General features: G+C 46.9%; 1 protein-coding gene across 1 annotated transcript in view; it reads left to right on the forward strand.

The window, feature by feature from the left end:
• Positions 1 to 1,554: 1,554 nt before the first annotated feature.
• Positions 1,555 to 22,900, forward strand: part of LOC138568218 (NXPE family member 3-like) — a 122,172-nt gene continuing 100,826 nt past the window's right edge. Inside the window, exons 1-2 of the mRNA XM_069646429.1 lie at positions 1,555 to 2,267; positions 7,035 to 7,043. Coding sequence (XP_069502530.1) covers positions 1,600 to 2,267; positions 7,035 to 7,043 — 677 coding nt within the window. The 5' untranslated portion in view covers positions 1,555 to 1,599. The remainder of the gene's footprint in view (positions 2,268 to 7,034; positions 7,044 to 22,900) is intronic.

Below are 22,900 nucleotides of genomic sequence, written 5' to 3' on the forward strand. Positions count from 1 at the left end.
CTTGCATTTGTGTGTGCTGCCGGCCTGCAACATGCGGTTAGGCTCCATGTTTATGCCCACTGAATTGACTCTTGCATTTGTGTGTGCTGCCGGCCTGCAACATGGGGTTAGGCTCCATGAATGTATCCTCTTGAACTCTTGCTTGCACTTTGCGTGTATTGTATTACATCCATATGCTCCTTTATGTTGTAATCACCATATGTGCTTCCTTTCTGTAACCTGAAGCACTGTAACCAATCTCGTAAGAAAAAGTGCCTTGATACCCCTGGGTTTGCCACATTTACAATACTCATTGCAAACGTCTGTCTGGAGTTTATCGACATTTCTGAGCTGTTTTCCTTTGTTGACAGGTTATTGGAACTCCTTGTTTTGCAATGGTGGCCTGTCTGCAGAGCATGTCTTTATTTGTGCTTCATGGTATGGCCGGTAGAGGGTACTGAGTCTGCTGTGCCAGCCTCACCTCCCTGATGATGCCCTCAGGGTCTGAAATTTGTCTGCCGGTGCCTCAATTGTCATGAAGAAGGGATGTGACCTAGCAGTTCGGGCTGGACTCCCCCATTTGGGTTGGGACCAGGCCTGATTTACATATGGTCTTACCCCTTCTGTAATGGTTTGGCAGGTGAAGAACACAGGTCTGGAAGGTTGCCCAGAGCAATGCCAGTGGTTAAGATTCATTCCAAACCTTTCAGCCTTCACTCTTCCGTTTACTACATAAACTCTGGAGCTATGTGGAATGTTGTCATCATATGTGGCCTGTCATGGGGCTCTCTCATGAAGGTTATCAGCCATAGTGTGCGGTACACATGTCCTTTAACATTGCCATTAACATGAACTTTCTGAAATTTGTCGGGGACTCTGTGTTTATCTTCGATTTTGTAATTATTCATAGTTGTTAAAGTGGTTTAATAGCCAGGTCTGTGTAAGAGCTCCTTGAGTAAAGACGATGGCGGTGGATACATGCAGGTGAGACACCAACATGTGTGAATGGAAAGCTTAATTAGAACCAGTAGCATCCCTCCAGGCAGCTTCCATATCATCCTTTATTACGCCATCTGGGCCTCTGAAGAAGGAGACCGGCCATAAGCAAATCAGTCTTGGTCCTGCCACCAGCGGGAACCATGGGGAGGGAGCAAGCCTGATTTTCATGTGGTAGTTTGCCTTCTGTAATGCCCTGGCAGGCTGAGAAACAATGACTTCAAGGGTTGCCAAGAGCTATGCCAGTGGGGCTATTTATTCAAAACCCTCCACTCATTACAACTGAGTTTTGGATGATGAAAACATTGACAAGATCACAAGTAATTACAGAATTAGAGATGTTCACTGCTTATAAAAGCACAAATCTGAGCGTTTATGTTTACAAAGTCCAAAACATAATTTAAAGAAAACATGGGACTAGAGAACATGGTTCCAAGGCAAAGCTAGAAGACGAGTGGGAGAGAAAGATTGAATACTCATGCTTCGCAGATACGGTTTTTTTCTCAGAAATGTGTAGTAACCACTCCCCTTTCTTCTCTCACACCATTTTCCCCAATGCAGATGCTTCTGAAAAGCCTCAACTTGTGGATTTTGTATCCCGGTCTCAGAATCACTGCTACCAGAATGTCCTCTGCCGCTTCGCAGCCTCTTCCTGGCACAATGCCTTCCATGGATTCTGAGGAAGAGAGGATGTTGAAGGAGCTGATCACCTGGCCAGAGCCTCCGGGTACTATAACATTCACCTCCTCAACAAGTGCCAGAAACTGTGACTTCAGAATCCTGCACCCCAGAGCCAGCTACTCTGTGGGAGAAAACCTGGAGGTGGTGCTCACGGCCAGAGACCAGAGAGCGCTCCCAAAGACGTATGGTGGAGACTTCTTCAGGGCCAAACTTCACTCCTTTCAGCTGAAAGCTGGAGTCTTGGGATCCGTGCACGACCACATGAATGGAACCTACATAGTCACCTTTCTGCTGCCTTGGCCAGGGGATGTGGAAATCTCCATCCAGCTCAGACATTCGAGCGAGGCGGTCCAGATCCTCAAGAAATTGAGGGACTCCCGACCGGACAAAGTCTTCTTCTATGGACACTTCCAAATGAATGGCACAACAGAGGTAATGGAATGCAACCTGGAGATTCCTGATAGACCCCTATGTGAATATGTGGATCCAAGGACTGGAGAGAAATGGGTCTGTGTGAGACCGGAAACGCTTCCCTGCAGCTCCTACATTTACCACTCCAGCGGAGGAAATAAAAGAATCACAACCATTGAAGAAGATCGTTTTTTCGACCAGTAAACCACTTTATTTCATGATTAAGCTGATTTACCTGCATGTTTGAGAAGTTGTCTGATGGTTCCAATATGGAAATTGCAAAGTCTAAGCAACATGGTGAACAGTTCCCATTTCCCTATTGTCTGTGTGTAGCCGTTCTTTCGTCCACCTAACCCTCTTGATTACTGTCTGCTTAGGTTTCCTAGCTCTCTAATATATATGGAATCTCTCTGCCATCATAAATAATCCCAAGCGAAGCAAGGGCTTTAACGTAGCCCTGGGGGCATTACCAGACTGGTAATTCCCACCACCGAGGGTTCTATTGGGGTACTAATGTAATTTTTCTCTTGAGCTGAGAAATGGCATTGAAACCGTTTCTTGTCTCAAGAGGAAAAAAAAGAAAAATGTCTGCCTGGGATCAGGCAGAAGGGAATGTAGTACTTTTTCCCTTTCCATGGCAGCCATTGAACTTAATGGGAAAAAAATAAACAAAGAAAATGACATAAATTCAATGACTGCTATGGAAAACGAGAAGGAACTAAATATAGTCCCTTCTCCTTTTCCATGGCGGCCAATGAAAAAATGTAAACAAACAAAAGGAGATTCCCGGTGAGGAAAGATGGTGGCCTCATGCTCCGAGGAAGCTTGGAGCGGGGTCTTACCCTGCGTGGTAAGGACCCCTTTCCAAGATTCCTCATTGGCTACATCAGCCTCCCCTGGTACTTATTATATTTATGACACTTTGGCCTTGGCAATCACTCTACGCTCATTCCACCTGCACTTTTACTCTCATGAGCCATTTAATGTGGCCGAGTGCGCCTCAGCACTTGAGATGCCAGAGGTTTACAAAAGGCAAGCCTGACTGACCAGTTCCAGAGCCAGACCCAGCCTATAGCATACGGATCCTTGATGTATTTATTATTTTATTTGATTTATTTACTTATATATTTATATATTGATAACACACTCTTCTGAGCAGCTACCTTCTCTATACCATGACTTCTTAACGGATCCCGTGATCTGGTCTCAGTCTCCTATCAGTCCTACTACTTTCGGCTCATCTAGCATGTGTTCTGACCAATGCAAAGCTATACTAGTTCATGTTTGTTTGACCATCTATGCACTCCTTCAGAAACTCAGTCTCTAGACTAGGGTTAGGAGCAAAATGACCACATGCAAAATGAAAGCAGTGACATTTTCCAAGAATTTACTTTTGCTGATGAAGCAGATTTTTTCCACAATTCACCAATTACTGGTGATATTTGTTTTTTTGCACGAAATATCTGAACTTTCAAGCACTAAATTAAACTTCAGGTGGGAAAATATCTGAAATAACAATTTTTCTCCATGGGCAGAATAGGCAAAGTGTGTGGATTTTGCGCACAATTCACCAATTCCTCCACAGTGAATTTTGGCCATTTAATCAACGCCTATTCCTCACCTTTTGTTAAAACTTAATAACATCCGTTCCTAGTACAAAGCGTTATCCGTGAATCACACACATGAAAGAGGAGGAGTGGCTATTATTTACAATAAGTCCTAAACTTTAAATCACTTTTATTGGCACTCAATCCTTTTTTTGGATATCTGCCTATATACTCTTCTTCTCATCTCCCACAAATTTCTACTTATATTTCACCCTGCCCCAAGTTCCATCTCCTAGCTGCCTAGACTTTTTCTGCCCCGTATCGCAGATTATAAGTGACTCATGATCCTAACAGATTTTAATCTCTGCTTGGACGATATCTCTCATAGGACCCAACATATGAAAGTGATAAATCAAGCTGTGTCTTTGACACCTGCGCTCATCATGCTGGACATTGTCTTGACACTATCTTTCCCAATGACTTGTCCCCATGTGCTCTCGGATGGGATCCATTGGTTTGCTTTGATCATCCCACTTTAGCTTTTTTTATACTTCTCTGCGTACTGCACAATGTGTTCATTTTTCAAAATGATTTTATGAAACAATTTGCAAAGGGAAAGTCTTGCCGGACCCGTTAGAGCTCAATCACATTGAGATGGTTTTCGCTTCTCTTCAGCAGCGGTTCAGAACGCGGCATAGAGATTCAGACCGATATTTGCAGACCTTGCAAGCAAGGATCCATGTTCCTGAGTCAAAACCACCCAAATGGTTTAGCCCTAATCTAAGAGGATATAAAAAATAAATGATTAGTTACCAATGGATTTCAACATATTGAACGAGCTAAGAAATCCAGGGGAAGTTCAAGTGTTTTAGATTCATGAGCTGGTCTTTCAAGTTTCTTTAGTGAAAAGTTCCAATAAATTCAGTTATATATTTGTGGATAACCCAATCCCAAAAGAACTTAGGTTCTTCCTATGACTTTGTTCATGCTCAAGCTGCATCCCTTAATAGTAGCCTTTGGCCTTCATTATGGGGTTGCCAGTAGGGTGCCGGTCTTACCAGCGGCCTACCGGCAACCTCTGCTTACCGTTTCCACCACCTGATATCCTGGGATATTCCGGGGGGTGGAGGAACGGTAAGTTCCCATTCCTGTGGAGTTCGGGAATGGGATCACTGAAGCACCAGCATTGTGCCGGTGCTTCAGTGAAAAAGCTGCGGGTAGTTTGCTGGTCCGGAAAAAGTGCCGCTAACTGCTCTTACCTCCACTTTTTTCTGGTCCGGCAAACTCATAATGAGGGCCAACTTGTCTAATCTTTTACAACTGTCTCAAAGTAACATTTCTTCGGCCCCCTAAAACTATTCCTCACAGTCTCAATAGGGTCCCTCTCTCCCACCTCTGGAGAATGTTCAAAGTGCAGTCAAATTCTGTGAAGTATCTCCGGATGCAGTAAGTAGTGGGGAACTTATTTATTACGTTTCTATATGAAGAGCCACTGCATGGGTAAACAGGCCCCAGATGCTTCCAGCTCCAAGTCAACTTTCCAACAGTTCTCTTCCAATAATAACATTCCCAAACGTACGTTAGAGCACTGATTGCAATGCAGAAAACCTCCGCCTCCTTTGAGCATATACAGTGCCTTCCCCATCTGGTAGGACAACAGTGACATTATTTACAGTAATAATATACAATATAGCACATCTCCCCCTATTCATAATCCAACCTAATTGAAGGACTAGCCATTCTTGCTAGTCTCCCCTTATTCCACACCTTTCCATCATCCAAAATAAATGCATCGTCCAGCACTCTCCTGACCCCAAAATCTATTGTTGCCCTTTGGGACAGCCCCCGGCTTTCCGACATAAACTCTATCACCCTCCACATACACATTACTCACATTCGTATTCACATCATAACTCTCTTTCATCTTCATGGTCTTACGCCACAACCCTTCTCTCAACGGTTGTCTCCACTAAGCTTGTCCTGCCCAACAATAGTGGCTTGGTAATTGTGTGTGGTTTCCTTTTTCTCAAGATTTCAAAGACACTAAATCAGTAGTGGCATGTGGTGCTAGCCTGCAGGCATTAACCATCTTTCGCACCATATCCTCCCAGCTATGGCCTGTCTCCACTGCATTCTTATTCCCTGCATTATGGTGTTGTTGAAGTCCTCAACAGCCCCATTGGTCTCGGCGTGGTACAAAGAGGTGTGATGATGAACTACTCTAAACGCTTTCTAAAAATGTCTCCAAGATTCTCGTTGATAGTTGGACTCAATTATCAGCAAGAATCTTCTTGGGGAACCCTTCCTTCTGAAACGTTTTGTCCAAGAACCTCACAACTTCCATTGAATCTGCCTCCAACACAACCTCCACTTCCACCCATTTGGAAAACAGGTCTATAAGCACAATCAAGTACTTTTTCCCACCTCTGGCTCCAATGACCAGACCTGGTATGTCAAGCGCAACAAACAACCATGGCATGCTTGGCAACTCTAAAAGCCTCAGCAGCTGCGTATGATTTCTGATTGCCTTGCCTACCTCTCCACATATGTTACAACTTCTCCCCAATTCCTCTACTTCCGCCTCTAACCTTAACCACCAGTAATCACTCTTCAGTCTCCCTCTAGCCTTCGACCTACCCAGGTGCCCATCATGAGCACCCGCTAGAAATTTCTGCCTCATTCCGCTCTGAGTACAATAAGCCCTGCCTTGCACAAGGTGTCCCATTTGAGAGTCAATTAATGTTTGCCGCTCTGGAGCCCACTTAGCAGATCTGAGCCACTACACCCACGCCAGCCAGTTCTTACATATTCCACTACTTGTCGACTCCCTACATTTTCTCGCATAGCTTCTGTCCACTGCTGTTTGGGGACAGGATCTTCACACACCAAGAAAATGTGATCAACGTCCTCATCACACTTAGAAGTCTGTCAGCCGGCTCCCAAGAGAAAATCTGCTATCACATTTTCCTTCCACGGGACATGTTCCAGGACATACTCATGCCCTTGCATGGAGGTGACCCATCTCATTATTCTTCTTGACACTCTGTCAAGCCATTTGTTTGCAAAACCACAACTTAAGTGGCTTATGATCTGTATGCACAGTAAATGGCTTTCCCCACAATAAAGCTCAGAACTTTTTGACTGCCCAAATGTTACTGTGAGCTTCTTTCTCGATCACTGAGTAGCGTACGTCTGCTCAACTTAGTACCCTCGAGGCAAATGCAGTAACTCTATCCACACTACTTTGTTTCCGTGTGAGAACTGCCCCAGCCCCGAATCACTGCCATTGGCCATGATACTGGTCTCACATATCTTTTCAATGTTCCCTAGTGCCGGTGCACTTGCAATAGCCCGCTTGACATCCGCATGTTCAGATTGGCAATCACTACTCCAGATGAAAACAGCTACTTTCCTACACAGTTCTCTGATGTTCTTGCATCTCTCTGCAAAACGTCTGACAAGCCTAGTATTCAACGAGCCGCATGAACGACATTACTCTCGTTCTGTCTTTTGGCACCTCTAAATTTACTATTACTGAGACCAATTCTTCCTTTGGTTCTAAATCTTTACTGCTCAATTTTGGGCCCAAGTAGACAATGGACGACAATCTTAAATAACAGTTCTCCTTTCTGAGAGTGAGACCGTCTTGGTACAATGGGGATCATCATGAGTTTGCCGGTATTCTGGTGATAAATTCACCAGAATACTGGCAAACAGAATTACTGATACCACCACTTGGTCAGGCGGTATTACCACTGGAGATATTATCACAGGTGGTAAAACCACCATATTACAAGTGATGGTTTGGCAGTTCAAATTCCCATTTTAACAAGCGTATAGGCATTACCTTTGGCAGTATTACTGGATGGCAATACCTCCACTTTTACCTCCAAAAATACCACCAGAGGTAATACCAGCAAACGTGTAGTTTGGCGGTGCAGGAAAAATTGAGCTAAACGGAATGACTGCCCCGCCAAACTCGTAATGAGCCGCAATGTCTCCAAAACTCACCACAACATTTTATAATGCTCAACGCCATCGTTACCTGTGATCAACATGACATCTTAGATGGAGAACGTTCCATTCCTCTAGTGGGCCCCTCTCTCCGTAGCTTCAGCACTACAGTGGCTATCAGCGATATGATCCATTACCAAACTGCGGCTGATTACTCAGTGTTGCGCAACGGCAACTATGAGGCTGGTCACAATGCATTCAAAATTCTCCTGGCAGCCGCAATTTCTGTCTTCTGCTGATAGGCCGGTGGACAGTATCCCTGGTGTGGATTGGTACCAGAAACTGCCAGCTGCCACCAAGAGGCCCTTCTGCTCTGCTCATCACTGCAGAAGTATCTCCGGACGCAGTAAGTAGTGAGTGTTATGTCCTGTCTCCGCGCCTCGGCACGAGGGGAGACAGAACGCGCAGGGCCTTGTCAGTAGGCCGCAGTGGCGCAGCTCCAGCGGGAGCGAAATGAGACACGCCACACTCTGTTCGTTACTGTGCCCAGAACTGCTCCCCGTCCGCAGGGGTGGGGCTTTTATTGAGATGCCCTGCGTCACCGCGCTGCGGGACGCAGGGCGGATATAACATTCCTCCTTTATTTTAACTTAACTTAACATTTAAACAAAACATCAAATACCATTATGCAGACCCTTAAACTACCAAACCCCCGGGTGCCTCCCCTCTTACAGTTCTAATGGGGCAGACTACCACACATAGGGCCTCATTACGAGTCCGGCGGTAACTGAGGCGGCAAAACCGCCTGGTTATGGCTGGACTCGTATTACCATTCCGCCTCCGTGATTCCCGGAATTACCGGGGCATTACAACCCCGGTTTTCCGGGAATCACTGAGGCAGAATGGTGTTAATGCCCATTCCCATTGAGTCCTATGGGACTCGATTGGAATGGGGATCATGGAAACACCGGCAGCATCTCGTAATGCTGCCAGTGTTTCCTCGTCCGCCTGCAGGCGGGCGGTGTTAAACCCGCCAGGTCAAACCTGGCGGGAACATCACCTCCCGCCTGCAGGAGTCGGGATCAGGCGGTCCGGAAACAACGGTGGCGGCGGGGTTACCGCCACCTTTATTTCCGGACCGCCTGATTTTGATGAGGCCCATAGTCTTTGAGCCGAGCAGGTGGCTTGGTGGCAGTTCTTAAGCCATACCGCCCCCTCCTGGGGCTGGGCCCCACTGTCTCACTGGGCGCCTCACCTTCCATGTCCGGCTCACCCATGTCCGGTTCGCTCCATTGCTCCCACGTCCTGTCACCCACTTCAACCTCCTCCTGAAGGTGAGCGGGTTCTCCTTTGTTCGACTGGGGATGTTCATCTTCTTGGTGACACTCGCCATCAGTCCACAGGTTGCGTGGCACCGCCTTGAACCACAACGCATTTCGTGTCACCTGTCGGCGTCCTCTCTTTACAGTTATCATGGTCCCTTGTTTCTCACTGATAGTCCATGGGAACAAATCGTAGCGGGAGTCCAGTTTGGACCTTGTTGGATTTCGCAGCATGACCACCTGGTCGCCCACCTGGTGGTCGGATGGCTTCGACCTCCTCTTGGCACTCATGTGTGCATTGGCCCCCGTTTTCCTCCTTTCGGTGCGCTCCTTGTCGAAACGGTCCGGCCTCCTGCTGGGGTGATGTGGAATGGAGGACTTTATGACGATGCCAAACATGAGGTTGGCTGGCGGGACACCCGTCGTGCTGTGAGGGGTGACCCGGTAATTTCGCAGAAAACAGTAGAGGTCGACCTTCCACGGGCTGGCGTTTGCTCTTGATAGCCTCAGCACTTTGTTGAGTGTCCTCATGAACCGTTCTACATCCCCATTCGCCTGGGGCCACCTTGGCATGATGTGATGGTATCTTATGTTTAGTTCCTGCAGGTATTGTTTGAACTCCTCCCCTTGGAATGGTGTGCCGTTATCACTCTTGATTCGTGTGGGTAGTCCATGCATTGCGAACATCTTCTCCATGGCGGGAATTACCACTTCCGCTGCCGTGGATTCGACTACCTCGACTTCCGGATATCGGGAGTGATCGTCAATGGCCACCAGGAGGTAGAGGCCTTCTTATAGTGTGCAAAAATCGATGCTGATCGCATCCCATCTGCCAATGCCACGTTCCGCTGACTGGATCGGTTCTGGATCTGGTGGAGCTCCGGTTATCTGGCAGGGTAGACAGGTGTTTATTAGCCTTTCGACCTTCTCGTCTATCTGTAGAAACCACACTCGGTGCCGGATTCGAGCCTTCATTCGAGCCATCCCTTGGTGGCCTTCATGGGCTAATGCCACTATTCTGTCCTGGAGGCTCGACGGGACGACAATGCGATTTCCCCTGAGTAGCAGTCCTTGCTCTGTGATCGACAGATCCTGTCATATGGTGAACATCCCCGCGAGGAACGCCTTTGCTTCCGCTGTCCAGTTGTGGGTGTTTTTCATGAAGAACTTCCAATCGCCTGAGATGATGGCATCCTTCACCAGGTCGCAGCACGGGTCCTTGTGTGTTTCCAATTCAATGTCCTCGATGCTGACAGCCTTTGGCCTCATGGCCCGCACAACCTGGCAGATATGTTCCTCGGTCTCTTCGGCTACTTGAACTTCTTGTGGAGTCTCCGCTCCAGGGTGTCTTGAGAGGAAATCCACCGGGTTTCCACTTCCCGGCTGATAGGCCAATTCAAAATTGTACTGCTGGAGGTGCAGCATCCATTTGGCTATTCTGGCCGGCGGGTGAGAGGATGTGCCCATGAAGATAGGCAACAGGGGTTTGTGATCCGTAACTGCTGTGAATCTTCTGCCGTAGAGATAGAGGTGGAAATGACGACACCCCCACAGTACGGCAATAGCCACCTTCACAATGTGCGAGTATCGCTGCTCTGTTATTGTGAGGGCTCTTGACGCTTATGCAATGGGTCTCTTCTCCCCTTCTTTGGTGACTTGCATGAGGATGGCCCCTAGGCCGACAGGGCTCGCATCCACAAATAGTTCAGTTGGGAGTTCAGTGTCGTAGTAGGCCATCTTTGTGTCGATGGACAGCGACTCTTTGATGTTTTCAAAAGCCTCCTGACATGCCTGCTCCCATTCCCACTTTGTGTTAAGCTTGGTAAGTTCTCGCAGGGGTTCAGAGAGAGTGACCAAGTTACCGATGAACCTCACACAGTACGTGGCCATCCCCAGGAAGCTGCGCACTTCGGTAGGTGTCATGGGCTTGTGGGATGTTTTTACCCATGCATCCAAGCCCTACCATAAAACTGTGCATTACTGGCATTGAAAACAGCATGATGGCCAGAACTCCCCAGAGAGTGCACAGGGAAAACATGAAGAATAGGCTGCCACCCATTTTTGCCTATGTTGTGAGCACAGGAGGGCACTGCCTAAAACCACCATTGGGCTACACACACAGTAGCCTGAAACCATTGGGAATGGCAATGCCAAAAGCAACCCAGAACTGTGGGGAATTCATTTTTTTAATGTCAAAAATGGATGCAATACTGGTGCTCACCACTATCAGAAAGCTGGCGTTTTAAAACCACCAGACCTTTGTGTAAAACTGAACAAATGAACCTAAACCAGGCCAAGGAAAGACTTGCTAAGAGGTGGATACAATATAAAACTATATTCTGAAATGACTTGAAGGAAGTAATTATTTAATGTATATATAAAAAATAGCTGGGGATGTCAGCAGCTTAAGTGAATTTGGGTTTAAAGCCACTAAAATCGAAATGTTTAGAATAAATGAGTGACCTACTTGTGAGTGTCACATAGGTTGCAATTGTTTAAATGTCATAGTTTTGAATTTAGAATCAGCATTCTAGCTGCAGGTGCAAAAATTGTAAGTTGAATGTAGAAAACTAGGAACTAAAGTGACATTTAGCTGAATTCTGCCTGACAACTACCCCCGACAGCTGTCATCTTAAAGCTAAGATTCTAAGCTTTCCAACGAGCCTAGAACCGACTTCCTACTCCTTATAGTTCCTCCGTAATTGCGCTTGACGCACGCAACTAAATTTGCCGCGATTTGACATTTTGCTTAATTTCAGCCACGTGTAAAAATATTTGTCTTTGCTTTCCTTGCTGAAATCCGTGTGCAACCTGACCATCATTCATTGAGCATTGCTAAAGTGATCCTGAATTAATTTAAGTATCTCTCACTCACCCTGGACCTCCGATAGGGAGTTAAAAGCCTTTTTAGCATATTTTTCACTTAATTGCAACCACATCAAAGTATCTTGCCTGTGTTTAAAACTGCTACCTGTTTTCATCTAAGCTTGTTAGGGGGGAACTGAATTATATTTGATTGCATTCCTGAGAACTGTGTACTTTCCTCCCATCTCTTTACCTTGCATAGAGGGAGGGGGGGGGGGTGAATTGTCAAAGAAAAGTGATTACATTGTCTTTTGTTGAAGTCATATCAAGTTAATTTTCTGTACTGCATTTCATTCATCATTGCATTGTCCTTGAAGCCATAAAAGCATTCTCAGCTACTTTATCCTCTCTATATCACTTCTAAGCCATCAAAAAGAGTGTACCACTGTAACAGTATCCATTGTTGATCACTATCATCTTCACAAGTGTGCTATCAAACATTAATTTATTATAAAAGTGATATATATATATATATATATATAGTTTAATTTTCAAATAAACCTTTTAATTTGCAAAACAAACCTACTTCTTGGCTCAGTAGGGTCAGGGGGATTCTAAGAGAGGGGCGTTATATAAGGGTAGTCATCCAGAGTAACGAACTGGACATAAAGATATATCAATAAGGGTTTCCCTCAGCATCCCAGACTATGCATTGACTTAGCTGTAGTGTTGAATTGAATCCACTTACAAAGTGGGGGCTCGTCCGGGATATTCTGGATTAGATTTACCACTTGTGCAGCTTAATACAGTGTGTCAACTGACCGGATACACATATCCGGTTAGATCACCACGCTGTTTTACACTGTGAAAGCACCCCTCAAAGGAACCCTCTAAGGAAACGGTCTGTTTTGCAAAATAAAATACAAACTTCTGTAGGAACTCAAATTCCAGAATGACGACACTAGTAGACATCAAAATAGCCAGAGAGCATGTCTTACATAAGCTATTTGTGAGAGGTGAATGGACTGAGCAGGGCCAGGATGCTTGGTTGCAGGTCATTGCAACTGGGTTAGATATCTGGAGAGATCAGGGTCCCTTAAATGTTGCCCTAAGTGAACTATACATGGCTCCTAAAGCTAAAGATGAACACGACAAGATGGTTAGGATAGCAGCATATTTGTATCTATATATGGGAGCCATACAGGACAAATGTGCTGAAGGCCAAGATCTGGCAAATAGGCAACAGATCGCGTTAGAGAAGGCTCAATCTGACCTGGTCTCTTCTGAGCAGAGGATGCACAGAAGCCAGGAGTCAGAAAATGAGAGCAGACAGTATCTCATTAAAATCAAAGAGGACATGTGTATCCTGCAACAGGAAAGGTCTGACCAGGATACCAGATTTCTGGCCTTGCAGAAGGAGTACCAAGAAGGTTTGGACTCCCTACTGCAGAGCCAGAAAAAGCTGGAGCAACAATTAGATTTCAATAGGGCATGTGCTGAGCAGGTAGTCACCCTGCAAAGCCACCTAGATAGGGAAAAGGCAGAGAGCAATAAAATGATCCTGAAAGACCTGGATACCCAGGCAGAGTTTGATCAGGAGTGCCAGAAAGCTGGTGCCCTTCAAAGGCAAAGGGACGACCTGGCGGCACAGATGCAGACTCTTAGTCAGGAAAGGGACACCGTAGGCCAGGAAGTCTGCCATTTAAAAAGAAAAACTGAAGAAAATCACTTGGCCCTCCAGGGGCTGGGTGACCTCCAAAAAGAGCATCAGAACCTGTTAGAGCACACTAGGAGGGTGGAAGAGGCTCTGGCAAGAAAGGAGCAGGCCAGTAGGGATGGGCCTCAGGAGGCAACCCTCCTGCAGCAAATACTGGCCCAGTACTCCAGGACCAATCAGGAGGCACAGAGAGAGAATGAGGCTCTCTGCCAGCACAATGATAGTCTCCAGCAACAGGTAGCCATGCAGGAGAGACTGATAGTAAGGTCTTAACTGAGCAACTGAAAGTGCAGGCTCTTGCATTGCAACAGGGAGCAGGGGCTGATAGAGATGAGGTTCACTGGGAAAGGGAATCACTTGAGCATAACCTCAGGAGCCCTGGTACCAGAGGCCTTCATCTCTCCCAGTCCCTGGACTCTGCCACCCCCATGTCCCCTGGCGCACATGAGCACAGGGCCATAGGGATGGCAGATTACTATCCAGCCAAAAGGATGGGGCTCATAGGCCAGTACCACCCAGGAATGGATAGGCGGGCATCCGGGTATGGGCACCTAAGTACAGTGCAATTTAGTGGGGAACCCCAGGAGAGTAGGCCCACTAAGGGCATCCTGAAAAACTCTGCCCAGTTAGGTCAGTGGGGGGGTACCCATTAAATCCTGGTAGCAAGGAGGGATCTGAAGACTCCTCTGAGCGTCACAGGACACAGGAGACCAGGTCCCCACATTCTGCCAGCTATTCCCAGGCTCGCAGAATCCGGCAAAACCTGGAAGATCAGACGGGCACCTCTGGGAGCAGTGCTTCTGAATCAGAGGATGAATGGACCAGGGTTACCCGAACCAAAAAGGCCAATAAGGTGAAAAGGGCCTTGCTTAAGGACCCCTTAAAACAGATTAAGGCAATCAGGAGTGTTATCAGGCCTTATCATAAGAACGCCAAGTATTCTGTTTGGGAACACTTGGAGCTCTATGAGCAAATGATGGAGACTTTCCATTTGAAGGACAGCAGTAGCTGCATCCAGTACGTCAAATGGACATTCTCCCCTGAATACTCCAGTTTCTTTGCGGGGCTGGAGGACCAAAACCATTCAAGATGGTAGACATATAGGGCGGCCATCTTGAAATATTTTTGCTGTACATAGAAATCCCCAAGAGGCTCGCAAGGCAGCCTACAATTTGCAATGTGGGGAGGATCAGGCCCCACAAGAATTTGTGCAAGAATTGAAGCGTGCCTTTGCGCAGACCACCAGAAGGGTGCGCACGGGCAGCAGAGAATTCATCAACACATTTTTCCATGCTCTTCCAAAGCACATAATGACCCAGCTCGTGAGAGATTTTCACGAGAAAAGATCTTTAGACTGGGTCATTGAACAAGCCACCCAGATCTATGAGGTGCAGAAGCCCATAGAAAATAAAAGTAATGCGCAGGAAAACCCCAAAACCAACAGCACCCCTGCTGCTGCCAAGGTGGCAGAGGTAAAAGTTGCCCACATTTTAGATTTGGAGATGGGGGGGCCTAAAAACCTGCCTGCACCAAATAATTCACAGCCCAGAAGGCCCTTGGCCCAGTCACAGACAGGGAGTCGAGGAGGTAGTCCCACAAATGGGGCCCTCGCTCCCCTGATTATGTAAGTCCCCGCTACAAGGGAAACCAACCCATCCTGGGTTATGTGTGGACTCCTCCAGCCCAAGGGGGGGGAGCCAGTCAAGCACCTAACCCAGAGAACTTCCCTCCAAACTTCCCACAGGAGGGCAGAAATTCACCAAATCCTGGGCAGAACTTTTTCCCCAGGTATCCACCCAATTTTCAACCCCAAAACCATCCATCCTTCTTTCCCCAATTCCCTGAGCCCAGACAACCTAATCCGGGAGAGGGGAGGCCAAGGGTGGAGGGGTAGCCAAATCTTCCCAATCCGGGGTATTACCAGAGAAGGGATAGCTACCCTTCCAGGGATCAGCCCAGGGGAGAAAACAGAACCCCGTATCAACCTGAGCGGGTTTCCCAACTTGAGCGCCAGGTCCAAAATATGGCACGGGATCTGGGTCACATACAGAACCCTCAGATGAGCATGCCACTGCAGAATGCCCCAAATCTGGACCTGGTGCTCCAGAACAATGATGGGGGCAGCACCCCGATAACCCACCGGTTCCCAGGGAGGAGGCACAAGGGGAAGAGGGGTGTAAAGCCTTGGAGGAAGTTTCCTTCCCAACTTGTAAACAGCCCATGGAAAACCAAGAACCGGAAACAAAATCTCCTGCCCCTGAAAGCCTGCCTCCCAAGGAGCAGAGGGAGGGTAGGAGAAACAAAGCACCCAAACAGACCCACTTTGTGGAGGAGGTACAGGTCTTCCAATTTGAGGGAGAGGAATCCTCAGAAGATCCTGGGAAAATGATCTTCTCCTTCAGAGATGGGGGAACTCCTCCCAAGGAAAAATGGGTCCCAAGAGATTCCAATCCAGACTGGGTACATGTGGGGATTGAGCTGTTGCCGCCCATCATCCTATCCCAGAACCAACAATACCAAAAACCCCTGGTTCAAACCCATCCTGGTAACAGCCTCCAAAAAGGCAGGGGCGGCCCAGAACCGGAACCAGGTGAACCTAAAACCGAATCAACAGACTGGGTAGATGTGGGGATTGAGCTGTCGCCGTCCATCATTCTATCCCAGAATCAACAATACCAAAATCCCATGGGTCAAACCCATCCTGATGACTGCCTCCAAAAAAGGGGGGGGGGGGGGTGGCGGCCCAGAACCTGAAACCATTTCCAGTTGTCAACTTTTTCTTTCAGATTCCCCCGGCTCTTCACAGAATTCTGCCCAAATCTCTTCTCTCGCCATGTCCAAAACCAGAAAATTAGCCCACGAGTGGTCCAAAAATGTGCATTATCTGTGCCCCCTTGAGGAGAAGGAGGGAAGATACTATGCCCCGGTACAAGTACAGGGGCAGGGTACAATTTTGGCACTGGTGGACACTGGATCCCAAGCTACCCTTCTGTCCAAAAGGGCCTTTGATGAACTGAATTCAGGTAGGGGGGAGAAGTACCAAATTCCTCTCACCTCTCTTCCTGGACAACTGCAGAACTTTGACGGGAAGAAAATTCCTGTCGAGGGGACTGCAGATTTGGACATCAAAATTGGGCGACACAAGGTGAAACACCCGGTCATAGTAGTGACTCCAGAGGGCACCCCTTGTTTACTAGGGAATGACCTCCTGAGAAGGTTGTCACCACTAATAGATTGTGTAAACAAGGTCCTCTGGACCCAGACTAGCCGACCAATAAAATTAAAACAGAGTGTCAACCATGTTAGTTTAAATGGCACCTGCCACATGGTTGAACATAAATCTGACCAAGTAGAATTTCACTTCCAGAACAAGCAAATTCCAGACGTGACAGTAATAGCAGTAGGACAACGGACTGGTGATGGGGGGTCCTCTCCATTTCTGAAAATCAACCTTCCTTCCAGTGTAAGGTGGTATTCCACACTGGAAGGAAACACTCTGAAATTCTTTACCAATCCACAATCAGACACTCCCACTCCTATAGTCCAGAAAGATGTGAAATCAGCTCAGAGCCTGGCTGATATTCAGCAAATTGGAGATCAGTTGTTCATCCCTGTTCAGTGAAATGATGGGAAGGACTCTGTTCTCGCCCGAGTGTGTGTGAACAATGGTAAGAGCTTCATCAGAGAAGCCATGTTCCGCCAACTCCCAAAAGATCCAGCCATTCCCACATTCAAACAGATAGACAAATGGGAAATGGATCTGGAAACACCCATTTCCAAACATCTCCTGCCAAGCAGGTGTATGCTCAAAATCTCCATTGGTGACAAGAGCATAGTCCATAATTGTTGGCTCGTGTGAGATGTCACTGCCGCCTTTTACTTAGGCAGTGACATTCTCAATCGCTTCGCCATTAGTTTGGACCTAATAAACTTCAAAACTTGGTCCCGTTTAGCAGATAATCCCATGGGCTTTGATGATCAAGAAAAAGCATTTAGGTCAGCTCAATTGCTCCCTTATGCAGTTGAAATTCAGCTTAAAGAGGAAGTCACCATCCCAGAAAGGACCCGACAATTCTCCCTGGAAGCGAAAGTTAAAATAGGACAAAAATTGAAAAACCCTGATGCTTATATTCATCTAAATGCTTCTCTCCAACAACAAGGGTTAGGGGTAAACCCAACACCATTAGTCAACATAGAACATGACACCATTCCAATAGAGGTGGATAACAGCGACTTACAGAGTATTACTCTAGCCGCAGGCACCATCATTGGAATGGCGGTTGATAACCGACATTTCTCCATTGATTTAGGAAATGAACTGTTAGGACAAATCCCCAAGGACTGTTTTGACAGTGACAGTGATGACAATACAACACCAGACAGGATTTTCACCCGGCATGGGGGGAACTTCCTGGTGTACACTTCTTGCCCATATGGTAAGGAAGATGTGACTTGTGACTTCAGGAGGGATGAGGTGATTTTCCAGGTCCATGAGGGCTGCCTTTCCCACCTGAAGCCTCCAGTCCAAATCAGCACTCTGACCAGGGACTTCTCCACCCAGCTGGAGGAGGCCGCTGAGATAGCCAAACCAGAAGTCTTTCCAGGATTCAGGCAGATGGTGGAAGAGAGAGTCAACCTAGCTGATGCCTGCGTGACTCTGGAACAGAAGCAAAAGTTGAAACAAGTTTTCTTGGATTTCCAAGATCTCTTTGCGGTAGACTCATATGACTGTGGTCGCACCGACATCCACACAACAACAATTCCCACGGACCCTGGCATGACTCCAGTGTTTGTGAAGCAATATCGCATGCCTCTCGCATCCATGGAGTCCCTTACGGAAATAATTAAGAACCTTGAGTCCCGGGGAATAATCCGTCCAGTCCACAGCACTTTCAATAATCCGGTGCTGGGAATATTGAAGCCAAATGGCCATTGGAGACTCTGGGCCGACCTGAGGGAGCTCAACAAACGGGTCCATACTTCCCGATGGCCTCTGCCCTACATTGACCAAGGACTGGCCCAGATTCAGGGGTCACAGGTATTCACAGCAATAGACCTGACCAATGGATACTGGACCGTGCCTGTCAGTAGGGAGGACCAATACAAACTGGCTTTTACCTTTGGGGGCCAGGAGTACACATGGACCCGGACTCCCTTCTGATACCTCAACTCCGGCAATGAATTCAACCTTTTCCTACATAAGGCCATGCCAGACCTGGGTGCGAGTGGTAACCTGGCTAATGTAGATGATGTCCTCATCAAAGGTTCATCTGTGGAGGAACACATAGCGGGGATCCGTTGTGTACTGACACAGTTGAGGGTCGCCGGAGAAAAACTTTCCTTTCAGAAAGCACAGTGGTGTAGAACCCTTGTTAATTTCTTGGGGCATGAGATTACTCCTCAGGGTCTCTGTCCCCAAGAAAAGAAAGTGGAAGCACTCTAGAAACTGAAGGATCCCACAACTCTGCGGGAACTAAGGAGCCTCCTTGGACTGACTAATTACAGCAGAAAGTTCATTGAGGGCTACGCAGAGATCACCAGACCCCTGATTCATCTTTTGAAGGGGGGGTCAAGTGGGAATGGGGTTCAGAAAAATCTGAGGCAGTAAGACAACTCAAAAGAAGCCTCTCACATGCGCCTTGCCTAGCTTACCCTGTCAGAAACAAGGAGTTCTTCCTGGAAACAGGGTTCTCTAATACGTGCTTGACGGCAGTATTATACCAAAAGCATGACAAGGTCAATAAAGTAATCTCCTATGCGATTGTGAAAAGGCACTCCACACCAGCCTCTGCAATATCTCCAAAGTGACAGAATCCGGGCCGTAAATATGAGTAATTCCCGAATTACTTCCTGGATTCTGTCAATGCAAGGCTTTCCTGTGGAGGTCAGATATGGCCAAAACAAGAAGAGTCCCCTCGCGCAAGGTCTGGCTGACTTGCATGATTGTGGCAGAGAAAACGGTCTCGAGGACGAAAGTCTAAAAATCAAGGACAACATGGAGGCATACCTTAATTCCCCACACAAAGCCTTTGAAGAAGACAAGTGTGAGGGAATGCCCACTGTCTATGTGGGTGATGCTCTTACCATGTTGACAACAACGTGGCCGGCGTAGGGAATGCATGGGTGAAGGAGTTTCCAGAACCCTCCTCTGGATACAAAATTGGTCCCTGAAGTAGTCAGGTGGCAGAGTTGATGGCTGTGCATCAGGCCATCCTCACTGCTGTCCAACATCAACTCTACGAACTGGTCATAATCACAGATTCGGATTATGTACGGAACGGGTTTGTGGAGCACCTGGTTAATTGGAAAACCAGAGGCATGTTATGTGCTAATAACAAACCCCTGAAACATGGGAAGTTAATCCAAAATATTGATGATCTGGTCACATCGAATGGGATGGCCATCTACTGGAAGAAGATCAAGGGTCATTCCAAAGTAGAGGGACCAGACAAAACTGGAAATGACTTAGCTGATCAGCTGGCCAAAACCAGGGCCATCCAAGGAGATCTAATACAAATATAGTCCCTGTTGGGGGAAATCCAGGTCACTGCTATCACTAGGTCCCAGACAAATGCTCACAATGATCTTTCAACTGCACAATGGAGTAAGGAGACCCCTGATGCTGATTTGATTACAGCTCAGAAGGGGGACCCAATTATTGGTAAGTTTTACCAACACATTGAGGACCCTGAGAACTTTCCCCTGACGGATACCCATTACATTGGGAAAGAGGACCTAAGAGTGTTGATGAAATGTCCAAAAAGGTTCCGAATCCAAGACGGTTTGTTGGTAAGGAAATCCCAAGCTGGCCATGATCAGTGGGTGGTCCCTACCTCATTCCGAAGCCTGATGTTAAGTCACGGCCATGCTGCGGCCACAGCCGGTCATAGGGGGTTTCACACAACACTGGAAATCTTAAGAGAGGTTGCATACTGCCCACACATGGGGCAGGACCTCGACCAATACTTGAAGGGGTGTCTTGTGTGTGCACAATTTCAGCCATCATCCCTCACGCACCATGTACCTCTCCAAAAGAGGGGGATGACACTGCCATGGTCAGATTTGCAAATCGACTTCGTAGGCCCTGTAATTCGCTCGTCTAGAGGAAACAAGTACATGTTGACCGTCACATGCTTGTTTACCAAGTGGGTGGAATGTCTCCCGGCCCCAAACTGCAAGGCAGAAACAGCAGCTGCCCTGATGATTAACCACATCTTTTCCCGTTTTGGTCTACCTCAAAGGATTGAGTCAGACAGAGGTAGCCATTTCACCAGCGAGGTAATGACAAAGATGTGGGAGATACTGGGGGTTAAAAGGAAGCTACACATTGCTTACCGGCCAGCTTCTTCTGGAGCAGTGGAGAGATACAACCGAACCATTGTGAGCATCTTAAAAAAGTTTGTGGCAGATTCCGGGCCAAGTTGGGATATCCGATTACCTCTGGTCCTAATGGCCATCAAATCTACCCCTTCATCTGCTACTAAAATGTCACCATTTGAGTTGATGACCGCTTCCCCAGCATTTGCTCTACAGGACCCAAGAGCAGACACTGATAAATGCCTCCACAACTCATGAGTATGTGGAGAATTTAAGGAAACACCTTCAGCAGGCTTTTGCCTATGCTCAGCGGAATCTAGAAAGATCAGCTGATAGCATGAAAACCCACTACGACCTGAAGACCACCAGGAAGGAATATACTGTGGGAGACCGGGTCTATATATACAATTTCCAAAGGAACCAGGCCAAACAGCGAAAATGTTTGCCTACATGGAAGGGACCGTTTGAAATTATAGACAAAATCTCCACTGTAGCGTATAAGATCCGCATCCCCAAAGGTAGTCTGGCAGAAGGGGAAGACAAGTGGGTCCATATTAATCAGCTAAAGTGTTGCCATCCCAGGCGCACACTGCAGCAACTGGAGGAGTCCTCTGCAATACCAGAGGGGACCGCTCCAGATTAATTCAGTTCCCATTCTAAAATATCCCACATATAGTCTCTAAAATATTATGATTGGAAAAAAAATGTTTCATGTTATATCTTGTTTTAAAATAAAACTGAAAAATGTATCCTGATGTATAAAATGTATATGCCACCCCACCATTAATAGTGGTGAAGAAATGTCTACGAATAGGTATTGCTGCTTTTGCTTTATCATCCTAGGAGAGATGAAACCACGGAGACTGACCAAGGAGAACGACCCGGAGACCGGGAGCAAAGATCTGAAGGGCCTGGGTTACCGCCCAATATTCCCATCAAGACAGGCGAGGAGAACCGATCGATCCAACTGGATGGAGGAAAAGATGCTGAACTGTGCCATCTATGGAACGGGAAGAAGATGAGGCGAACATCCCAGATCTTGCAAGTTCCATCAGTGAAAGATCAGAATGGCTATCGCAAGAGGGGGGCTTGTAGGATGTTTTTACCCATGCATCCAAGCCCTACCATAAAACTGTGCATTACTGGCATTGAAAACAGCATGATGGCTAGAACTCCCCAGAGAGTGCACAGGGAAAACATGAAGAATAGGCTGCCACCCATTTTTGCCTATGTTGTGAGCACAGGAGGGCACTGCCTAAAACCACCATTGGGCTACACACACAGTAGCCTGAAACCATTGGAAATGGCAATGCTGATTGCCAAAAGCAACCCAGAAGTGTGGGGAATTCATTCATTCCTTCTTAATGTCAAAAATGGATGCAATACTGGTGCTCACCACTATCAGAAAGCCGGCGTTTTAAAACCACCAGACCTTTGTGTAAAACTGAACAAATGAACCCAAACCAGGCCAAGGAAAGACTTGCTAAGAGGTGGATACAATGTAAAACTATATTCTGAAATGACTTGAAGGAAGTAATTATTTAATGTATATATAAAAAATAGCTGGGGATGTCAGCAGCTTAAGTGAATTTGGGTTTAAAGCCACTAAAATCGAAATGTTTAGAATAAATGAGTGACCTACTTGTGAGTGTCACATAGGTTGCAATTGTTTAAATGTCATAGTTTTGAACTTAGAATCAGCATTCTAGCTGCAGGTGCAAAAATTGTAAGTTGGATTTGAATGTAGAAAACTGGGAACTAAAGTGACATTTAGCTGAATTCTGTCTGACAACTACCCCCGACAGGAGAAACCTGCTCAGCCACTCTTCCCAGGCCTAGCTGCATCCTGCTGTCCCTGCCAAAAGGAGATGACACCTCTCTGATTGGATTAGGGGAGGAGCACCTGGGACTGCAGAAAGTTGAACAAAGCACTGTCCTGGACTCAGGCAAATGTTATATTGGGGGGGGTCGTAAAATGGCTTCCTCTTGGGAGAAACTGGGAGGGGCAGTGCCTGTGAGAGCCAGCTGAGCTTGGGGGAAGTGGATAAACCAGAAATTCCACCATGTGCTTTGGAAAACCACACCCCTTTGGGGCCAGAGCATGATTTTAAAAAGATGGATAATTCACAGTGCGGACTTGTCAAAATTATATAAATAACATCATCATTTTT

The sequence above is a fragment of the Ambystoma mexicanum genome, chromosome 1p (assembly GCF_040938575.1).
Source record: "Ambystoma mexicanum isolate Mex_15411 chromosome 1p, UKY_AmexF1_1, whole genome shotgun sequence".
Classification (NCBI taxonomy): Eukaryota; Metazoa; Chordata; class Amphibia; order Caudata; family Ambystomatidae; genus Ambystoma; species Ambystoma mexicanum.